Source organism: Rhincodon typus, chromosome 17, assembly GCF_021869965.1.
Source record: "Rhincodon typus isolate 14 chromosome 17, sRhiTyp1.1, whole genome shotgun sequence".
NCBI classification, from domain to species: domain Eukaryota; kingdom Metazoa; phylum Chordata; class Chondrichthyes; order Orectolobiformes; family Rhincodontidae; genus Rhincodon; species Rhincodon typus.
In genome coordinates this window covers 17,110,153-17,129,479 of record NC_063348.1, presented here as the reverse complement: position 1 = coordinate 17,129,479, position 19,327 = coordinate 17,110,153, and the positions used below count along the sequence as shown (strand labels likewise).

At 39.9% G+C, this 19,327-nt stretch overlaps 1 protein-coding gene across 5 annotated transcripts in view; it reads left to right on the top strand.

Moving 5' to 3' along the window:
• The window catches only part of gtf2h1 (general transcription factor IIH, polypeptide 1), a 64,191-nt gene that overhangs the window by 25,249 nt on the left and 19,615 nt on the right, over positions 1-19,327 (top strand). For all 5 annotated transcript variants that reach the window (XR_007263966.1, XM_048607077.1, XM_048607076.1 and 2 more), the window contains 4 exons: positions 3,933-4,051; positions 6,255-6,342; positions 9,316-9,404; positions 14,776-14,893. Coding sequence is in view for 4 of the 5 variants with exons in the window: in XM_048607077.1 (XP_048463034.1) it covers positions 3,933-4,051; positions 6,255-6,342; positions 9,316-9,404; positions 14,776-14,893 (414 nt within the window). In the remaining variant the exon portion in view is untranslated. The remainder of the gene's footprint in view (positions 1-3,932; positions 4,052-6,254; positions 6,343-9,315; positions 9,405-14,775; positions 14,894-19,327) is intronic.

The following is a 19,327-nucleotide window of genomic DNA, read 5'->3' as shown; positions in this document are numbered from 1 at the left end:
AGGCAAATGAGTGGCAAAACGAAAAGAAAAGCTCAGAGGATATGTCCAAAAAGTCAGCGTGCTTAATATATAATCAATATATTTGTAAGTGATATTGCAGTAATGGCAAATAATGAGAGTTATTTGCTTGATATGTGTTAATGATATCTAATTTTCACTAAGTTTAGTATTGTCATTCCCTCCATTAATTGGATCCTGTTTCTCTATTGCAACACACTCCTGGCTGGCTTCCTGTCTTGCGCCATCCATGGACTTGTCATCCAAAACTCTACTATACTCTATCCTAACTGGTAATAAGTCCTGTTCATCTATCACTCTTTGCTTGCTTACTTACCTACGTTGGTTCCTGTTCTGATAATGTCTGGATTTAAAATTCTCATCCTTGTAAATCATTCCATGATATCACTTTCCCCTATCTCTGTAGCTTCCTCTACAACCTGACAGAATCTCTGTGCTCCTGTGAGCCTGATTTTTATCACTGTACTGTTGGCAGCCATGCTGTCAAGGCACCAAAGATGCCAAAGTTCCCTAAAACTCTTAATGCTCTAATGCCCTTTAAGGTGTTAACTTACTGTTCAGACTGAGCTTTTGGCCACAGTTCTATTATCACCTAATATCATCCTATAAAATGCCTTGGGACTTTTACTTTTGCTAATACAGCACAATTCGTATCTACATAGTGGTTTTAATGGAGTAAAATAATGGAGCATTGGAAAAATTTAATGCCTAGATATAAGGGGAGGATCAATCAAAGCATCATCCAATAAATAAGTTTTAAGGAATGTCTTAAAGGAGGAGAGAGCGAGATTTAAGCAGGGAATTCTTGTGTTTAAGGCCTTGAGGCTTCTATTTGGCCACCACCCTTGTTCTCCCAACTGCTCGAGTTTGCGGTTTTATGAGGTGCTGTCAAACTTTTCATGAATTCCTGCAGTGCATCATGTAGATGTTACATGCAGCAGCCAGTGTTGGTGTTGGAAGAAGTAATTATTTAAGATGATGGTTGGAGAACCAATCAAGTGACCAACTTTGTCTTGATTCAAGTCAATCTTCTTGAGTGTTTTTGGAGCTGCAGTCATCCAGGCACGATGGGCAGCATTCCGTCACACTTTGAAGTGTGCAGTATAGACGGTGAAACAACTTTGGGAAAACAGAAAGTGAATTACAGGCTAATCAGTCCCCATCCTTGGACCTGCTGTTGTAACCATCGTATTTATGTCGCTAATGCACTTAAGTTTCTGGTCAGTCGTAACTCCGGGTATATGATTCAGCAATAGTAATGCATTGAATGTTCAAGGGCATGTAGCTGGGCTATCACTTGCTGGAGATGCTCATTGCCTGGCATTTGTGGTGTGAATATCACTTGCCACTTTCAACTCAAGTTTGAATGCTGTTTAGATCTCACTGCTTTTAGGCATGGATTGTCTAACAATCTGGGGAGATGGGAATGGGATTGAGTAATGTAATTATGAGTCAACACCCTCCTCCTTTTGATGTTAAATTGGAGGAAAGGTCACTGATGAAACAGCTTTAGCTCTGCCTGGGACACTCCTTAAATGGAGGTGTCATAATTCTGAAGTGAGTAGCCTCATGAACCTCTATCATCTTTCGTTTGATTGGGGTATGACGTCAAATAATGGAAAGTAATTTTCCCCTCTGATTTCCATGAATTTCAATTTTGTTAGGATTCTTTGATGCTACAGTCTGAGAAAAGCTGCTTTGATGTCAAAGATTGTCCATCTCCACCGCAATTTAGTTCTTGAGTTCATATTTGGATCAAGGCTGTAATGAGGCTTGGAATTGCATGATCCTGCCAGAATCTAAACTGAGCATTAATTGCTAAATAAGAGCTGTTTAATATCACTGTTCATGACATCTTCCATTGTTTTGGTTAAGAACTGACTGATGAGATGCGAATTGCGCAGATTAAATTTGTCCTCTTTGTTTTTTGGGCAAAATATAGGTGAGGGCAAAATTTCTACATTATTGAATAAATATCAGTTCTGTAGTTTTACTGGAATGACAACTTGGCTAGAACAATGGCTAGTTTCAGTTTGAAGGTCTTCAACCCTACAGGTGAGATATTGTCAAAGTTCACAGCTTTTGCTTAGTCCAATGCATTTCATGATACTAAGTGGAGTGAGTTGAATTTGCTGCAGTCTGTTTTCTGTAATAGTGGGAACCTCAGTAGGAGGCCAAGATGGATTTTCTAGTCAATGGTGGTTCCAATCAATTAGTGTAGATAGGTTGGCACAGACTTGATGGACGAAAGGGCCTCTTCTGTTCTGTATGACCCTACAACTCTATAGCATATCACACTGAAGATGAATATGACTAATTCGGTCTGTACTTCTGTACTCACTTACTTATGGTCCCATCGTTGATGCTGGGATGTTTGTGAAGCCTTCTCTTCATGTTAGTTATTTAATTGTACATTACCATCTATTTCTGAGCAAATGGTTTTCTTCTGAGCCATGGTGATCCGAGTTTAGAATCTAGCAGCTTGTACTTTGATTTACTCTTTTAGTTGAAATCATTTAGCTCTGTATATCGTATGCGACTTGTACTATTTAGCATGCATGCAGTCCCATGTTGTAACATTACTGGGTTGGTGTTTTATTTCTAGGTATGCCTGGGGTTTCTCTTGGCATGCTGTTCCCTAGGATGATTTCATGACTGCGGAAAACGGTTGGCCCTGAGGTTATGGATTGACAACTGGATTGTATTCTACACAACGGCCCACTGCATCAGTTTTGACTTGCTGGATTGTTTCTGAAGCTATCACACTTGGCACAGTGGTAGATGATAGTAATCAGAAGGAAGTTTATCTGCCCAGACTGGCAAGTCATCTGTATAATGTTGCAGCTGTATAAGACTTTAGTTAGGCTACATTTGGAGTATTGCATGCACTTCTGGTCACCACATTATAGGAAGGATGTGAAGGCTTTGGAGAGGGCGCAACAGAGGTTTACCAGGATTTTGCGTGGATTGGAGTGCTGTCAGGAGAGGTTAGACAAACTTGGATTGTTTTTGCTGCAGTGTTGGAGGCTGAGGGATGAACTGATAGCGTATAAAATTATGAGAGGCTTGGATAGGATGGATAGTAGGAGTCTTTTTCCCAGGGTGGAAATGTCAAATACTTAGGGACACAGGTTTGAGAGTGGAAAGTTTGAAGGAGATATGTAAGGGAAGTTTTTTTTACATAGAATGTGGTAGGTGCCTTGAATGCACTGCCAGGGAGGTGGTAGAACAGATATAGCAAGGTTTAAGAGGCATTTAGAAGTACACATGAACAGGCAGGGAATAGAAGGACATGAACCATATGCAATCAGATAGTATTAGTTTAGAGTGGCATTGTTGTTGGCACAGACATTATGGGCCGAAGGTCCTATTCCTATGCTGTATTGTTCTATGTTCTATTAATGTGGCACTATCTGTTGAGGTGGAAATGAAAGGTCTGACATCATTTACTTCGAAGAATAGCACTTACTCTCCCAGTTCTGGGCTATATTCTTCTCTTAATCACGATCCTAAAAAGCTGATTAAGTTTTAATTCAATTTATTTTGAAATCTCCTGTAAATCGTATAGATTACCTACTTAATATCATTAGCTGCATTTCAAAAGTAAATCAATGTGATATGATGAGGTGCTATGTAAATGTAGACCAGATATAGCCTGTTGTGACTATTTGTTAACTATGTTGTTATTCAGCAGGCTGCACCTATTCAGCTAGAACTCACTCTAGGTATTTGGAAGTGGTCAAAGTGTTCAATAAAAGGAAAATGTTTGTTTTCATGACATATGATTGTAATGTTTCTTCGCATATAATGTAGAGAAAAAAAGAATTGGTTAAAAACATGGTTTTAAATTTTGAGAGATTTGTATTAACTTGCTAATCTAACAGTCTTACTGCAGCAAAAAATGTTGTTCATAGGGTTATGGATCCTCAGCACCTACATCCTCCAAACCTAACAAGGAGAGCAGCAATGCCGCTATAATCCGTCGCTTCAATCATCACAGTGCCATGGTTCTGGCAGCAGTCCTTCGCAAACAGTACGTGTCAATACAATTTCCTCTGGTTTCCTTGGCAAGTTTATTCACAGCTTTTAGTTTTTTTTATTCATCCAAGGGATATAGGCTTTACTGGCAGGGCCAGCATTAATTGCACATCCCTTGAGAAAATAGTGGTGAGCTGTCATCTTGAATATAATTGAATGCCTTGTTAGGCCATTTCAACAGACAGTTAAGTCAACCACATCGCTGTGGAATTGCATCAGCCAGACTAGGAAAATACATTGTATCTTCCCAGAAGGATGTAAAACAGGTAATTATGAAATCACTCTTACTAGCCAGCTTTGCTTTCCAGACTTATTTTAATTAACTGAGTTTAAATTTCTTCCTGCTGTGGTGAGATTTGAACTTGCTTCTCAGGATCTTTAACCCGCTAACAAACCACAAGAATCATAATTATTTTGGGATGAATTGACAACAAATTAGTTCAGTAACTGATCAGTTCAACACAAACTCCCCTTCACCCACTTTGCACAGACACATGGCAACTCCTGCAATAAACCCATTGTGGTTGAGATCACAGTCAAGTTTGACCACCAGCCACCATCGTACACTTTCTAATGGGGGTTTTAGATTGTGATTAGCAGCTGGGACTCAGGCTACATTTTACCTTTATAATCACAGGGCCTTCAACTAAATTACTATTTGGGATTACTGAGCATGGGCTGGTAACTTTCTGTAGTACTTGCCAGGCCTTCTGGCCTACCCCCACATTAGCAGTTTCTTTACCACCAACTGGCAAACCCACTTCCTTGTGCATATGGTATTCAATATGATGTGTCAACGCTTTCCCATTCACATTCAGAACTGGATGATGATTTAATGGGAAATTCCTATTGCTGTTTTCTGTCATGCCACTAGATGATGCACTGAGGGGAATTCCAATGTGAATTTGATCATTGATTGACCTTATAGCAGTGCTGCTTCTTGCAACAGCACAAAGTGTGTTACTCAAAATGCTTTCTGAAAAGGTTTGTCTGTCATTTTTCCTCATTTAGTGAAACAATTAGGCAAAATTTTAAACAATATTTCACAACATTTGATTTTATTGATTGTCTCTTTTTAAATCCTTTAGTACCTTCATTAAAATTCAAAGATCTCTGCTTCTCCCATAAATCTCAATTATGACCTGATATTTTCTCCCAGAGCTCTAATTCCATGAATAGATACAATTTACCTAATTTCCTAGGCTATCAGTTTCATTCAGTAATATGCACTTGCAGTTCACTGTTTCAAAATAACTTTGAAGGATAAAAGCACATTTTGAAAGACCTATTGAGGTAACAATTAAATCTTGATTTTTCAGAACAGAACAGGATATACATGCCTGAGCATGTGAAAAATTACTAATTATAGGCACTTTTGTCTATAAACTAAAACTAAAATTGCAAATAGGGAAAGATAAAAGAGAATATCAGATAATGTTAAGTTTTCAAACAAAAAAGCAAATTAAATATCTCATGCTTTCTTGACAAACGGTTTGAGGTTAATGACATCGGCATGAGGAAGAGGTTCTAATTTCTAACACTGTATGGGACAGTCAGAGAGAGATAGTCAGGGGGTTAATTGATTAATATAGAGTAGAAGATGATTTGCCTAAATTCAGTTGGATTTTAATTAAACCTACCACCAGTCGGAGGCCATAATAGTGTGACAACTTTACAAAGTAAATTTTTATTGTGTATGAGCATAAGAATTTATGATAAAACAAACTTAAAATTTAACAGCAAAATGAATACGGTTGAAATGTAATTGAGTTACTTCTGCACACTTTGATTCCATTATCCCTATTTCACGAGTTGTGACTTTATGTCTGAAGACTTTCATTTCTGGTGACTATTTCATAACTTGTGCTACCCCCCATCACACATTCCTTGCCACAATTTGTTGATAATATACCATTCTCAAACAAATAGGGTACTTGGCCAATGTGGGGCAGATGGGAGCAGAGGGAGTGGAGTGATCAAAAGATTAGTCAGAGATACATTTTAAGGAGAATCTTTAAATGTAAATGAAGAAGCAATGTGACTTTGGAAGGGAATTCCGGGATGGCACCCTGGTACTTGTAGTTACAGATCCTACTGATCTGATTAGAGAGACAAGGGATGAGGAAAAGGCCAGAGTTGGAGGAATTATGTATGTGGAGGACAATTATGTAACCTAATCCTGTGTGTCCCCTTTGCAGAGAAGCTCAAAACGATCAGAGCAATGAGAACAACAGCACTGATGGTAATTCCCGTGATTCAGACTGCTTCCAGCCACCGGTCAAGAAGGTAAAGATAAAAAATTTTGCAAAAGGAAACAAATCTGTGGTATCATTCTAAAACAATGATTACAGAATAGATGTCAGACCTGTGTGCTATGAACTGTAGTCAAGATGACAACTAACAACAGAAGTAAAAACAAGCTCAGAGTAAGGTCTTAAGTTAATAAAATGATCTATCCAAGACTTACTTGCATTTCACTTGAAGATTCTGTTTCAGCATGATCGATTGCCAAATAAATTCCAGTTACACTTCCCAAGGGTCTGCATCGATTTATACAAAGAGAAACTGAATCAGGCAAACATTAAACCTCCTGTGTTTGATTGCCATTCTGCTGTTAGGTGGTTCAGCTGGGATAGTGGCCAGGACACTAAAATTAGTTTCTTTACTTTGCATAGGGTTCCAGCTCCTGAGTTTGTAGGTTATTCTGCTGAACCAGCCTTGTCAACTCCATGTGAACAAAACTCCTTCAGGCTTCCTTTCTTTCTCCACCTATCTGATTTAGTGTTGAATTTTGGCATTGTTTCTATCTCACAACTTGCTATGGAAGTGAATTTCACTTTTCTAAAGAAATTTATCCTGTCACTGTTTTAAACCTCTTCTGTTTTTGAATGTATGGTCCTTCCTCCTTTATCTCTCAATCCTTGTAGTGTTCTGTAGTTTATGCTATACCACCTTTTCAGAAATTTAAATACTTCCATCATCATCTATCTCATTTGCATGAAAAAGATGTAATCGTTTTAACTTTCCTTCCTATAGGTGCTTCCACATACAAGGGAGCGGTAAATCTGGTGTATCTTCTTCAGAGCTTCAAATAACCTCCATTAATGTAAAACCTAATACTTCTGTTACAACTCTAACAGTTCTTCAGATTTTGTAAAGATTTTAGCATTACCTCTTGGCTTTTATATTTTGTAGCTCAGGGGGAAATCCAGAATTTCTTTCTGGCAATCGCCTGAAACATTAACTATTTCCCTTGCAATTGATGCTGCCTGACCTGCTGAGTATTTCCAATATGTTCTGTTTGTATTTAGAATACCATTAGCCTGTCTTATACCTTTAATGACTTAAGGTGCAGTCTTTACTATCTTATAAGGCTGCAATTCCAAATCCCTGTCGTCTTCTACACTATCTGCAGTGGAACAAAATATTTACAAGCAAACATACGATCAAGAAGCAGAAGTACATCATTTGGCTCCTTGAGCCTGTTCTGCCATTCAATAAGATCATAGCTGATTTATTTGTGTTTTGAATTCCACGTTCCCATCTATCCCTGATGACTCTTATTTCTCCTGCCCAAAAAGAATTCATCCACCTGTGTCTTAAATATATTCAGTGAATATTCTAATTCAATGAACTTAACTTTATATAATGGCTTTATGTTGTGTCACTTTGCCCATGTCTTTTTTCACAACTTAATTCAAAATAAGACTTATCTGAACTTGGCATCCTGCTTAGATTGCTTTTTCTCTTTATATTCAGGAAAAATGATTTTTTACCCACACTGTCGCTTTCCAATATTTCTCTAATGGAAATTTACGTTCTGTGAGAATGTTTTTTTTTATAGTTGCTTTTGCTGTACTATGTTGCTTGTCATCTTTTTGAAGTTTCAGTGACTGAGCTGTTGGCCAAGAAATTAAAATGTTATTGCTCAAATAGTCTACTTATGGCCTTCCCAAACTTGGGGGGGTGGGGTGAGACCCTCAGTGGGGTTTGCCTACCAAACCCTTGGTGTTGTGAGCTCCAAGGCTGCAACGTCTGCGCGTGGAGCTCCGAACATGTTCTAACAGCTGCAAGGCTTCCTTAAATCTTGCATTTTCAGTAGTAACTCTATGGGTCAGAATCCTGTCATTAAAAATAAAACCTAATGGGAAAGGAGGTTCTTTTTTAACCTAAATGTATTGTGGATTCAGGAGTTTTCCTTATGCCTATAGCACGATTCTGTCATTCTCCCTGCACCCTCCCACAGGCATTCCCACATAGTCCCACAGTTCCCCATCACTCCCCACCCCCCCCACACCACTTCCCCACACAGACATTTGACCATCCTGCATTTTCTTGTCATAGGCATTCTCTTCTCCTCCCCACAGTCTCTTTTCATAGGCATTCTCTCTTTCTCCACCCCCACCCCTTTCACAGACAACCGCTCCCCCATTCCAAAACATTTCCATCCCCCTTCACAGGTATTCTCTTCACTGCCCCCCCCCAAGGTAATTCCCCCTTATGTATCTTAGGTGTCCTTGCTGGCTCCCTTCTCTCCCCAGTTCCGGGCATTTTTTCCCCATTCGCCTCGCAGGCATTTCCCCTCCTCTTCATAGCTATTTCTCCCTCTCCTCCTCTCTCAGACATTCCCCAATGGCATCCACCATGCACTTGCCCATACATAGGCACATGCGCACCCTCTTCCTTTTACCCTTCCTGTCTCAGGCATTACCCCCTCATGCCTGGAAACATGTACCTTCAATCCTCAAATCACCACTCTGTTCTCACAGGCAGCACCTCCGCCCCTCACCCTAACAGGCATCCAAACCCAGAACCACTCCACTCTTACAGATATCTCCCTGGCACTGCACCATGACCCTCACAGGCCTGAGGTCACAGCAACCTTTGAGCATCAAAATGTAACAACACAGTAGGAAAAAGTTTGGGAAACACTGGTCTGATTCTAAGATTGAACTTTCCTTAACCTAAAATGTCTATTAATTATTTCCCCAGCTGCTGGTTTCAATATGCTTTCTGAACTGATAATAGAAATAGGGGTTTGTCAAGTTGAAATTATTCAAACTGGAGTTTAATTCAACTAGAATTGTCTAAAAGAGATAAAGAAAGTTGGAGAGCAATGTATCATTAGACATTAGCTGAGGGGAATGGTTCAGTGGGTCTGGGTGGATGGTGGTGTAGGAGAGAACAGCAAATATGACTATATGAGTGTATATATTACTGCTTGTAAAGAGTTTGATTCTTGGTTTTTTTTTCTGAAAGGTGAAATTGCAGGAAGCAATAGAATATGAAGATTTAGAAGAGAAGAACTCGAAGAAGACAGTGGCACTAAATTTGAAGAAAGCTGACAGGTAGGTTTGTGATTATAGAAAGTCATTGAGACCCACACTGGTAAATAAATTATACATTGCACAAACATGCATGCTGCAATTTAAACTAATTCAGCAACCTTCCATAGCAGGCAACATTTAAATGGCAGTGTCCTTTTTTTAATTGAAAAACCGAAAGAATTGTGGATGCTTTAAATCAGAAACAAAAACAGAAGTTGCTGGAAAAGCTCAGCAGGGCTGGCAGCATCTGTGAACAGACATAGAGTTAATGTTTCGGTTCCAGTGACCCTTCCTCAGAACTGATGGTAGCTAGGAAAATGTTGATTTATATGCAGAAGATGGGGTGGGGGTGGGGGTTGGTGTTAAGGGGTCAGTGATAGGTAGGGATAGAGCCCAAACAGAGAGAGAACAGTTGGACAGACAAAGGAGTTGATAACGATCTGGCTAGGACAATGATTAACTGTTAATGGAGTGGCTGACAATAAGTAGTGTGTAATGGCAGACCACCACCCTCTTCTCTGGCCAATATCTCTGTCTCTGGTTTGCTGCAGTTTTCCAGTGAAGCTCAACACAAGCTGGAAGAGCAACACCTCATTTTTCACTTGAGGACCCTGCAGCCCTCCGGACTCGATATCAAGTTCAATAATTTTAGGACCTGAACTCTCCCATGTCCCAATCCCCTACCCCACACACCAAGCCTTGTTATCACATAGCCTGCCATTACACATACCTGTTGTCAGCCCCTATCAGTCTACATTAACAGCTATTCAGTCTCTTAACCAGATCATTAGTCATTCCTTTGTCTGTCCAACTGTTCTTCTGTTTCTTTAGCCTCTATCCCCATCTATCGTTTTCTCCTTACCCCACACCCCCACCACCACCAACCCCATCTTCTGCATATAAATCGACATTTTCCTAGCTACCATCAGTTCTGAGGAAGAGTCACCGGACCCAAAACGTTAACTGTGATTTCTCTTCACAGATGCTGCCAGACCTGCTGAGCTTTTCCAGCAACTTCTGTTTTTGTTCTTTTTTTTTAAGTTGGTGGTAATGGTAGATTAGGGGATAGGCCAGGCCATGAAGTTTCAGATTGTGGTTGAAAACAGTTCTGCTGCAGCTAACATTTCACAGAACCTGATGGATGCCTAGTCGTGACTTGCTAGATCTGTTGGAAATCTAACCCAGTCAGCACTTGTAGTGTCTGACATCATGATTGAGGGTAGCCTGTCCCCACACAGGCTATGCAATCTTTCTCCTGCCAATACTGTCATGGACAAGTTAATCTACTTTAGATAGATTGGTGAAGACAAGTACGTTTTTGCCTCCTGTTGGTTCCTTCACTGCCAGCTGTAGACTCAGTCAGCAGCTATACTCTTTAAGACTTGGCCAGCACAGTATGTAGTAGTGCTACTGCGTAACTCTTGGTGGTAGAAATTGAAGTTCCCCACCAGAGTATATTCTATGCCCTTGCTATCCTCCGTGCTTCTTCCTAGTTGTGTTCAACATGGAGGATTCACTACTTGAAGGATGACGGTTGGCGATAATCAGCAGGGGTTTTCTTTGCCCATGTTTGACCTGATGCCATGAGATTCATGGGTTCTGGCATTAATCCTGAGGGCTCCCAGGGCTTCTCCCTCCCACCCGTATACCACTGTACCGCCACCTTTGATAGGTCTGTCCTGTAGCTGGGGTAGGCACAGTGAGGTGGGACATTATCTGTAAGGTACCTCAGTATCACTATATCAGATTGTTGCTTGAACAGTCTGTGGGGCAACAGTCCCAATTCTGACACACCTCCCATGTTAGGCTCATAAATGTGAATAGGCTCAGAAGCAATTTGGTCTATCGTTGTCCTCATTGGTCAATAAAGATATGATCACATAAATAAAAACCAAAAGAACTGTGGCTGCTGTAAATCAGGAACAAAAACAAAGTTGCTGGAAATGCTCAGCAGGTCTGGCAGCATCTGTGAAGGAGAAAGCAGAGTTAACATTTCGGGTCCGGTGACCCTTCCTCAGAACCACATTGTGTCGTGGCCACATTAATCCCATTTTCCAACTTTTGGCCCTTGAAATGTATGGCAGTATAATTCAGTATTTAAATACCGCTGTGAACCGTTTTGGTTCCCTCATCTAAGAAAAGATATATTGACATTAAATGCAGTCTAGAGAAGTTCACTCAGTTTATCCCGGGCATTGAGGGATTATCTCATGAAGAGAAGTTGAGTAGCTTGGGCCTGTACGTGTTGGAATTTAGAAGTGACTTTATTGAAACATACAGGATTCTTCGAGACTTGATGGAATAGATGAGGAAAGGTTGCTTCCAGTCCTCTAATTATTTTATCAGTGTGCGGTCAACTTCCAAAACCAGGAATCGATGCTTCAGCACGCCGATCAGCTTGCGAGGAACATTGAAGCAGCCAAGCGGCTTAAATGGAGCATTGGTTGTTTCCCCTTATGGAGGAAATCCAGAACCAGAGGGCATAATCGCAGAGTAAAGGCCACCCATTTAAGACAGAGATGAAAAGGAATTTCCTCTGTCAGAAGATCATGTATCTGTAGAATTCTTTGCTGCAGAAGACTGGGTTGTTGAGTATATTCAAGGCTGAGATAGACAAATTTTTAATGGTAAGGGAATTAAAAGTTATGGGAAATAGGCAGGAAAGTGGCATTGAGGGTTATCAGATCAGCCATGATCTCATTGAATGGTGTAATAGACTTGATGGGCTGAATGGCCTACTTCTGCACCTATGTCTTATGGTCTTATGTTCTAAATGTTATGAGAGTTTCTGACTCAATCACCTTTTCAGGTAGTGATTAACAGATTTCCACCATCCACTGGATGAAAAACTTTTTCCTCAGTTCTCCTCTTAGGCTTCTACCTCTTACCTTAAATCGATGCCCCTGGTTATTGATCTCTGTAATAAAGGAAAAAATGTCTTCCTAACAGTCTCTCAGAATCTTCTACACACCTATCAGGTCCCATCTGAACTGTCCCTGCTCCAAGGAAATCAACCTCAGTCTATCCAATCTTTCCTCACATGTCAGACACTCCAGCCTAGGCGACATCCTGGTAAACCACCTCTGCACCTTGTCTAGTGCATTCACATCCTCCCAATAATGTGGTGTTCGGAATTGCCCACAGTACTCCAGTTGCAGGATGATCGGTTTTTTATACAGTTCCTGCATTATCTTTTTGCTCCTGTACTCTGTATCCCATTTTGTGTGCCATCATTGTTTCCATTGCCTTGGTTGATGCCATGTGGGTCTGTCCAGTTTCAGTATTTTTGGCAGGTATTTTGGCAGTGCCTTGCAAGCCCATTTCAGAGTCGGCCATATTGCTGGGGGTTTGGAGTCATGTTTGGCCAGACGAGGTGAGGAATGACAAATTTTCATTCGCTAAAGGATATTAGTGAACTGGATATGTTTTCATGACAATTGTTTCCTGGTCACCATGAGAATAGTCTTAATCAATCACAGATTCGTAGATTGAATTTAGATTTCACTGTCTGCCATGGTGGAATTCAAAACCGTCTCTTCAGAATATTTCCTTGGCCTCCTGATTATTAGTCCAGTGACATTTACTTCTGTTTTTTTCCTTTCCCATTCTATTTGCCACCACAAGTGGTTGCTAGGAATTTCCTCTTTATCTTCAGCTAGGCAAATCTTTCAATATTATTTTAGCACTGCACAAATTTGATCTGTCAGTTGAATAAGAGCTTCCACCCACGTTCCATGTAGTGAACAATAGAGTCAGACTTTTCTTTGCTTAAATTGCAGTCCTGGCTAACATCTGTCTCTTTGTGCTGCACATCTATGCCACATGGCTTGAAAGTCCCCTCTCTTCGTGAAATTTCAGGGTTTTTAGGGAAAGCTTGTAATCTGATATTAAAATGTCTCCTTCGCCCCATCCTCTGCGACAAGAGGAGCACTAGCTTTATATTCAAGTAGAAATGCTAATTAGTGTCTCTATCACAGCCTTCTTTCATGTTGGAAACAAAGGGTTAGGCTCCAACTCAAACGTTTCCAATGTGACATTAATGGCATCTTTCTGGGTTTTGGGAGACTAAAGGTCTCCTTGTGGACTTAGAAACAGCTGTTGTTGACTTCAGGTGTAACCAGACAGCACCTCCATCTCAAGGCAAATGTGACACCCCTGCCTTGATTTTTAACAATTGATGTGCATAGATTAACTGTCAGAGTGAGTCCAGCATGTCATATGACACCCGTTATTTATCTGAAATTTAAAGATGTCGTCCCAAAGTATAACACTCCTACGAAACAGTTCTAAAACGTAATTGTCTTCTAAACCTCACACTTGTATCAATGATTACCAATTGAGTTGTAATCTTAGTTCATGTGCAATTACCATTGAGCTACAAGACATGAAATCCATGGAAAAGGTGCTCCATATAGTAGTCCATTTTAAAAATTACTGAGGATCTTTACAAGTTTGATGGGGGAATTGGTGAAATGGAATCTAGAGAGAACGAGCTGAAGACTAGAAAATTGCAAAAGATGAACAAAACTGGAGAGTGAGCACATGAGTCAGGACCGAGAACGTGCACTTCCTAAAGAGTGCAAGTTAATAGCATCATTCCCCATAATAACTCCAGCATAAGACTACTTTTAGCCTCCAAAATATAATCTGACATTCTAAACTTGAGTTTGTACAGTGGGATAAAAAGTAGTTTGTATGTAATCAGCTAAAATTTGTATTTTTCCTCATGAATCTATTAATATATTTGTTTTGCTGCATGGGACTGGGTTCAGGTTCCCTTTGTTTCTAAGGTGAATAGCAACTGTTTGAGTTATCAGGCTAATTACCACGTGTAACATCACAAATGCTAATATTGTCATTATTTGTGGAGGGAATGGAACTGTTGCAGTTAAATTGAAGATTGAAGTCTCTGCTCTGTGGACTATTTGCATCATCTTGTCTGGATGGTGCAGAATTACTCAAATGACATTTGAATCTTTGAGGGCAGTAACTAATTCAAACTATGCTAGTAAACAAAATTTTCTATGATGCCATACCTAAACAAAAATTTAACAGAAAATTGTAAGAAAATCTAGCAGCAAAAAGTGTCGGTCTTGCACTATAAGGTGTCTCTCTATAATTAGAGCCACTGCAACTTATTGTGTAATAAGTGCATTCTGTCTTGTTTGCAGATGTTAACTTTATAAAAGGAACAAATGTGTGGAACCTGGTGTAATTCTTTGAAACTCTCAGAATGAGCTGCATTGAATTGAAGTTCGAAAAGTTATGAATACAGTTGAGACCTGTGTATCTTTTTTCTTAGTGTTCCAGCAACATCTCCTTTTAATGCAACTAAAATAAAGCACAGCTTCAGGTTTGGTGAGTTTCAATCTTCTTTCTATTTTTCTTTTAGATATTTCCATGGTCCAACCCCTGTTCAGTCTCAACATTACACATCTAGCCAGGATATCATTAATTCAGTGCACTGTATTCGACAAGAAATGGCAAATTACAACCCCAATCTTTCTCAGGTATGATCAATTAAAATAAGCAATAATATTTTGTTCCTGAAATCCTGTTGTCTGTGTTTACCATATTCAACCAGCCAGAAAGTGCACCGCAGTATAATCGAACTTTGCAAATGAAAACAACTACATTGAGAAATTGAGGCGTAGCTGTACCCATCGAGGATACTCTAATATTCTTGCACAACCTTATGGCAACCTCCCGTTCACTCAGGAGGCAATATATGAGTACCCAGAAAATGTGAACCAATTCCAAAAGGTGCAAGAGCTTGCTTCTGAGACAATTCGCAGATTATCTTCGTTATCCTTCTACTGAAGAGCCAAACTGGAGATTGAGTTCATAAGGATATTAGATGCACCATTATAGGCATTAAACTTCTTGATTCTTGATTCATAATGATTTCCAGTCAGCTCTCTGGCTTGGTGAAATTTCAACGTATGCTGGTTGAGGGCATCACTTGTTACGTGGCTAAATTGTAAAATCAGAACTTTGTCTGTGTATTCCTGACCAGTATCAGAATTAAGAGTGCACGTGGAATGCAAAAACTGGTCTCAGGACCAGGGAGCTAAGGAAAAGAAAAGGACCCTGATGTTTTGCTCCTGATTGCTGTCTGGAGACCTCTGAGGAAAAGCTTCTGAATGTGTAAGGACAGGCCTGCACTCTGTACCATACAACTAAAATATCCTATGAATACTCACTATCCAAAATCAGGAATAAAACCCACAAACTCTTCAACCTGGAAGTACAAAGGTAGCAGATGCATAGATGTACCACCGTCTTTGAATTGTATATCTATAATCAAAATCATATAATCCCTACAGTGTGGAAACATGGCTTATCATTCTGACTTGAAACAATATCACAATTCTTTCAGTTAATGTGTCAAATTTCTTGGACTACCTTTATAGGATCATAGAATCATATAGTACAGAAGAGGCCCTTTGGCCCATCAAGTCTATGCTGCCAAAGCTACACTAAATCTATACGAACCCTGCTTCCAGCACTAGGCCAATAACCTTGAATGTTATGACATAAGTGCGTATCCAACTTTTAAAGGCTATGAGGTTTCCTGCCTCAACTACCCTCCCAGGCAGTGCATTCCAGGACCCACTACCCTTTGGATGAAAAAAAGCCTCTTCTCAAATCTATTTTAAACCTCCTGCTTTCCACCTTAAAATTATGCCCCCCCTGTTATCGTCCCTTTGACTAAGGGGAACAGCTGTTTCCTATTCATCTTGTCCATGCCCTCAGTCTGTATCAGGTCACCCTAAATCTTCTCTGCTCCAAAGAGAACAAACCTAGTTTACCCAGCCTCTCTTCATAGCTAAAATACTCTATCCCAGGCAAAATCCTGGTGAATCTCTTCTGAATCCTCTCCAGTACAATCACAGACCTCCTACAGTGCAGAGAGCAGAACTGTACCTAGTACTCCGGCTGTGGCCTATCCAAAGTCATGAGCACCCTCATATTCTTCCTGTGCGTCATTATTAGACTCATCATCTGAAGATGCCTGGTGATCTTCCATGCTCTCATTTAACATTTCTTCTCCCCTCTGTATTGCCAAATTGGACAGCACATACCAAATGACAATGATCAAGAAAACACAACCTGATGGTTATAACAGCACTTTTCTAAAAGCACTGTATATGTGCTTCGACCACATAGACTGCAGCTGTTCCAAAATGTAGCTCAACACTACCTTATCGAGAGCAGCAGGTGTTGGTTTAAAAAAAAAAGCTGGCCTTGCCAGATATGCTCACAACCCATGAACGAATTTTTTTAAAAAATTGATCAGTTGGGCAGAACACCACCAGAATCTACGAAACGTAATCACAGTACAGTATCAGGACAGGAGAGTAAATTTCAGGAAACAAGAAAGGCCTAAGATAGGTATCCAGAACAAAGCCCAATATATTGTGAGATTGGTAAAAGAGCATGAGGTCAAATTGATTGCTATCTGAAACTGTTGTCTTAACAGGATAATTTCCTGTTTCCCTCTCCATTTAAAGGAAACCTGGTCCTCTATATGAGAAGTTGATACAATATTTCATGCTGTTCAATCCGTATGCAAAATACTTCCAATAAATTGTTTTGGCATTCTGGAATGATTCTGGCTGTGCTTCTGTCAGAACTGGGACATAGATCTCATTGTGTGAAGGCAGAGAGAGAGAGAGAGAGAAAACATGCATTGAACTTGATAACCTTGTAAACAGAAAAAAGGACAAGCTGGAAACCCATGTTAAAAGCAGAAAATACTAGAAATACACAGCTGTTTCATTAACAGTGACAATAACTTGCGCTTACACAGCAATTTTGCAAAAAAAAAATCCCACAGTGCATGATAAAAAGTGTGTGTGAAAGCTTCAGTGACATTCCCAAGAGTTTGATGAAAAGGTAGTCTTTAAAGATGGTCTTAAGGTAAAGACACAGAGGTTTAGGTGAGAGTTTTAGAATATGGTACTTATGCACCAATGGTGAGACAAAGTGAAGGGAGAGGAGAGATTGCAAGTTATAGTTCATGAAACTGAACTTAGAGATTGGTGGTGGGAGAGAGGAGTAACTCTAGAGGAAATTGGAGAGTTGAGGCTAAGAAGGGAGCTAAACACAAAGGCAAGTATTTTAAATTGAGGTATGAGAATTGGAAGCCAGTTAAATCAAGTAAAATCTAAAGTAGGAAATGGGAGCAGAAATAAGTTGTGCACCCCTTTAAGCCCTTGTGCCATTCAGTAAGATTAAGACTGATTTTGACCTCCATTACAATTTGTCACCTGGACCCCATACTCCTTGATTTCCTAGAGTCCAAATATGTGTCTGTCTCAGCCTTGAGTGTGCTCTTAGAATTGGGCATCCACAGTCTTCTGTGGTGGAAAATACTAAGATTTCCAATTCATTGAGTGAAGAAGTTCTTCTTAAGTATTAACTCCTTAACCTGAGATGTCCCTGGTTCTAGACTCTAGCCTGAAGAAACAATCTCGCAGCATCTACTCCAACAAGGCTGCTCAGAAGTTTCAGTATGATTGCCACTTATTCGCTTAGACCTTAGCCTGTATGGGCCAAGCCTACTCAATATCTCATCCCAGGAATCGATCTAGTGAAATTTTGTGGCACTGCCTCCAATGCGACATATTTTGCCTTTGACAAGGAAATAAAAACTGCATAGTACCCAATGTGTAGTTTCACCAAGGTCTTGTATAATTGTGGCAAGATGTAATTTTCTATATTCTAGTTCCCTGACAGCAAACACCAACATACCATTTGTCTTCCTAATTGCTTGCTGTATCTGTGTGCTAACTTTCTAAGTTTATGAGAACAGTAAAATCTCTCATGAAATCAACATTTAAAAAATTGACAATTTGAAAAATATTCTGCCTATCTATTCTTCCAACCAAATTAGCGAAGTTATGTAAGACACGAGTCCCATCAATTAGCTGACTGAATCACACCACAATTTCGTCCAGCTGTTCATTGTAGACAGTGTGCAAGCTGTACTCAATGAATCCGTAATTACAAAAACCAAACCAAAATATCAGTTGGTAGACATGCTGCCGCTATTAGGCAGCTCTTGCTGGTCAAACCTTGAGTGTGCTAATAGCTATATGAACAACTAATTTGATAAAATTAGTTGAGCTTGTAACATGGCTCATTTACACTTGTTAGAACATTCAAATGCAGGGAACTGTTCTCTGCAAACAAATGAAATATGTCCAAGGTTTGCATCTTTTCCTTCGAATTACCTGGAAGCATGTGGAGCCATGTAATTCCCTGCTGCTTTCTTTAACAGTACCTCGAACAACAGAGTCAACTTGCCAATCCATCAGCATTCCTTATCTTTTATGGTATAAGTTGTTGTGATCATTTGTGATTTGGCATTCTTCCATTATTCCTGAGGAGTGCAAGGTGAAAACTTCAGCAGGATGTCTTTCTCAGCAATACTCATGTTCTGTACTCTAGTTTTTGTTCCTCGGCAATCTGATAACTCATACGCCATTGTTCCTTTTGTCCTATGGTATATAATTTAGCTAACAAGGCTTTAATGTGGTACTCTAAAATCTTTTGAAAGTTCATATACATTACCAACTGCAGAATTCTCATGATCCTCACTGTTGCTTCATCAAATAATTCAATCATGTTAATCAAATCTGATTTTTCTTCAACAATTCTGCTACTGACCACCGTTTATTAACCATACTTTTCCAATGTTCCAGTTTATCATCTCTAATAGCTTCCATCATAGGTAGTAAGCTTTGCAGTGGGGTTAAAATTGAATCAGAGATAGTAGGAACTGCAGATGCTGGAGAATCCGAGACAACAAGGTGCAGGGCTGGATGAACACAGCAGGCCAAGCAGCATCATAGGAGCAGAGAGGCTGACGTTTCGGGCCTAGACCCTTCATCAGAAAAGGGGGAGGGGAAGGGGGTTCTGAAATAAATAGGGAGAGA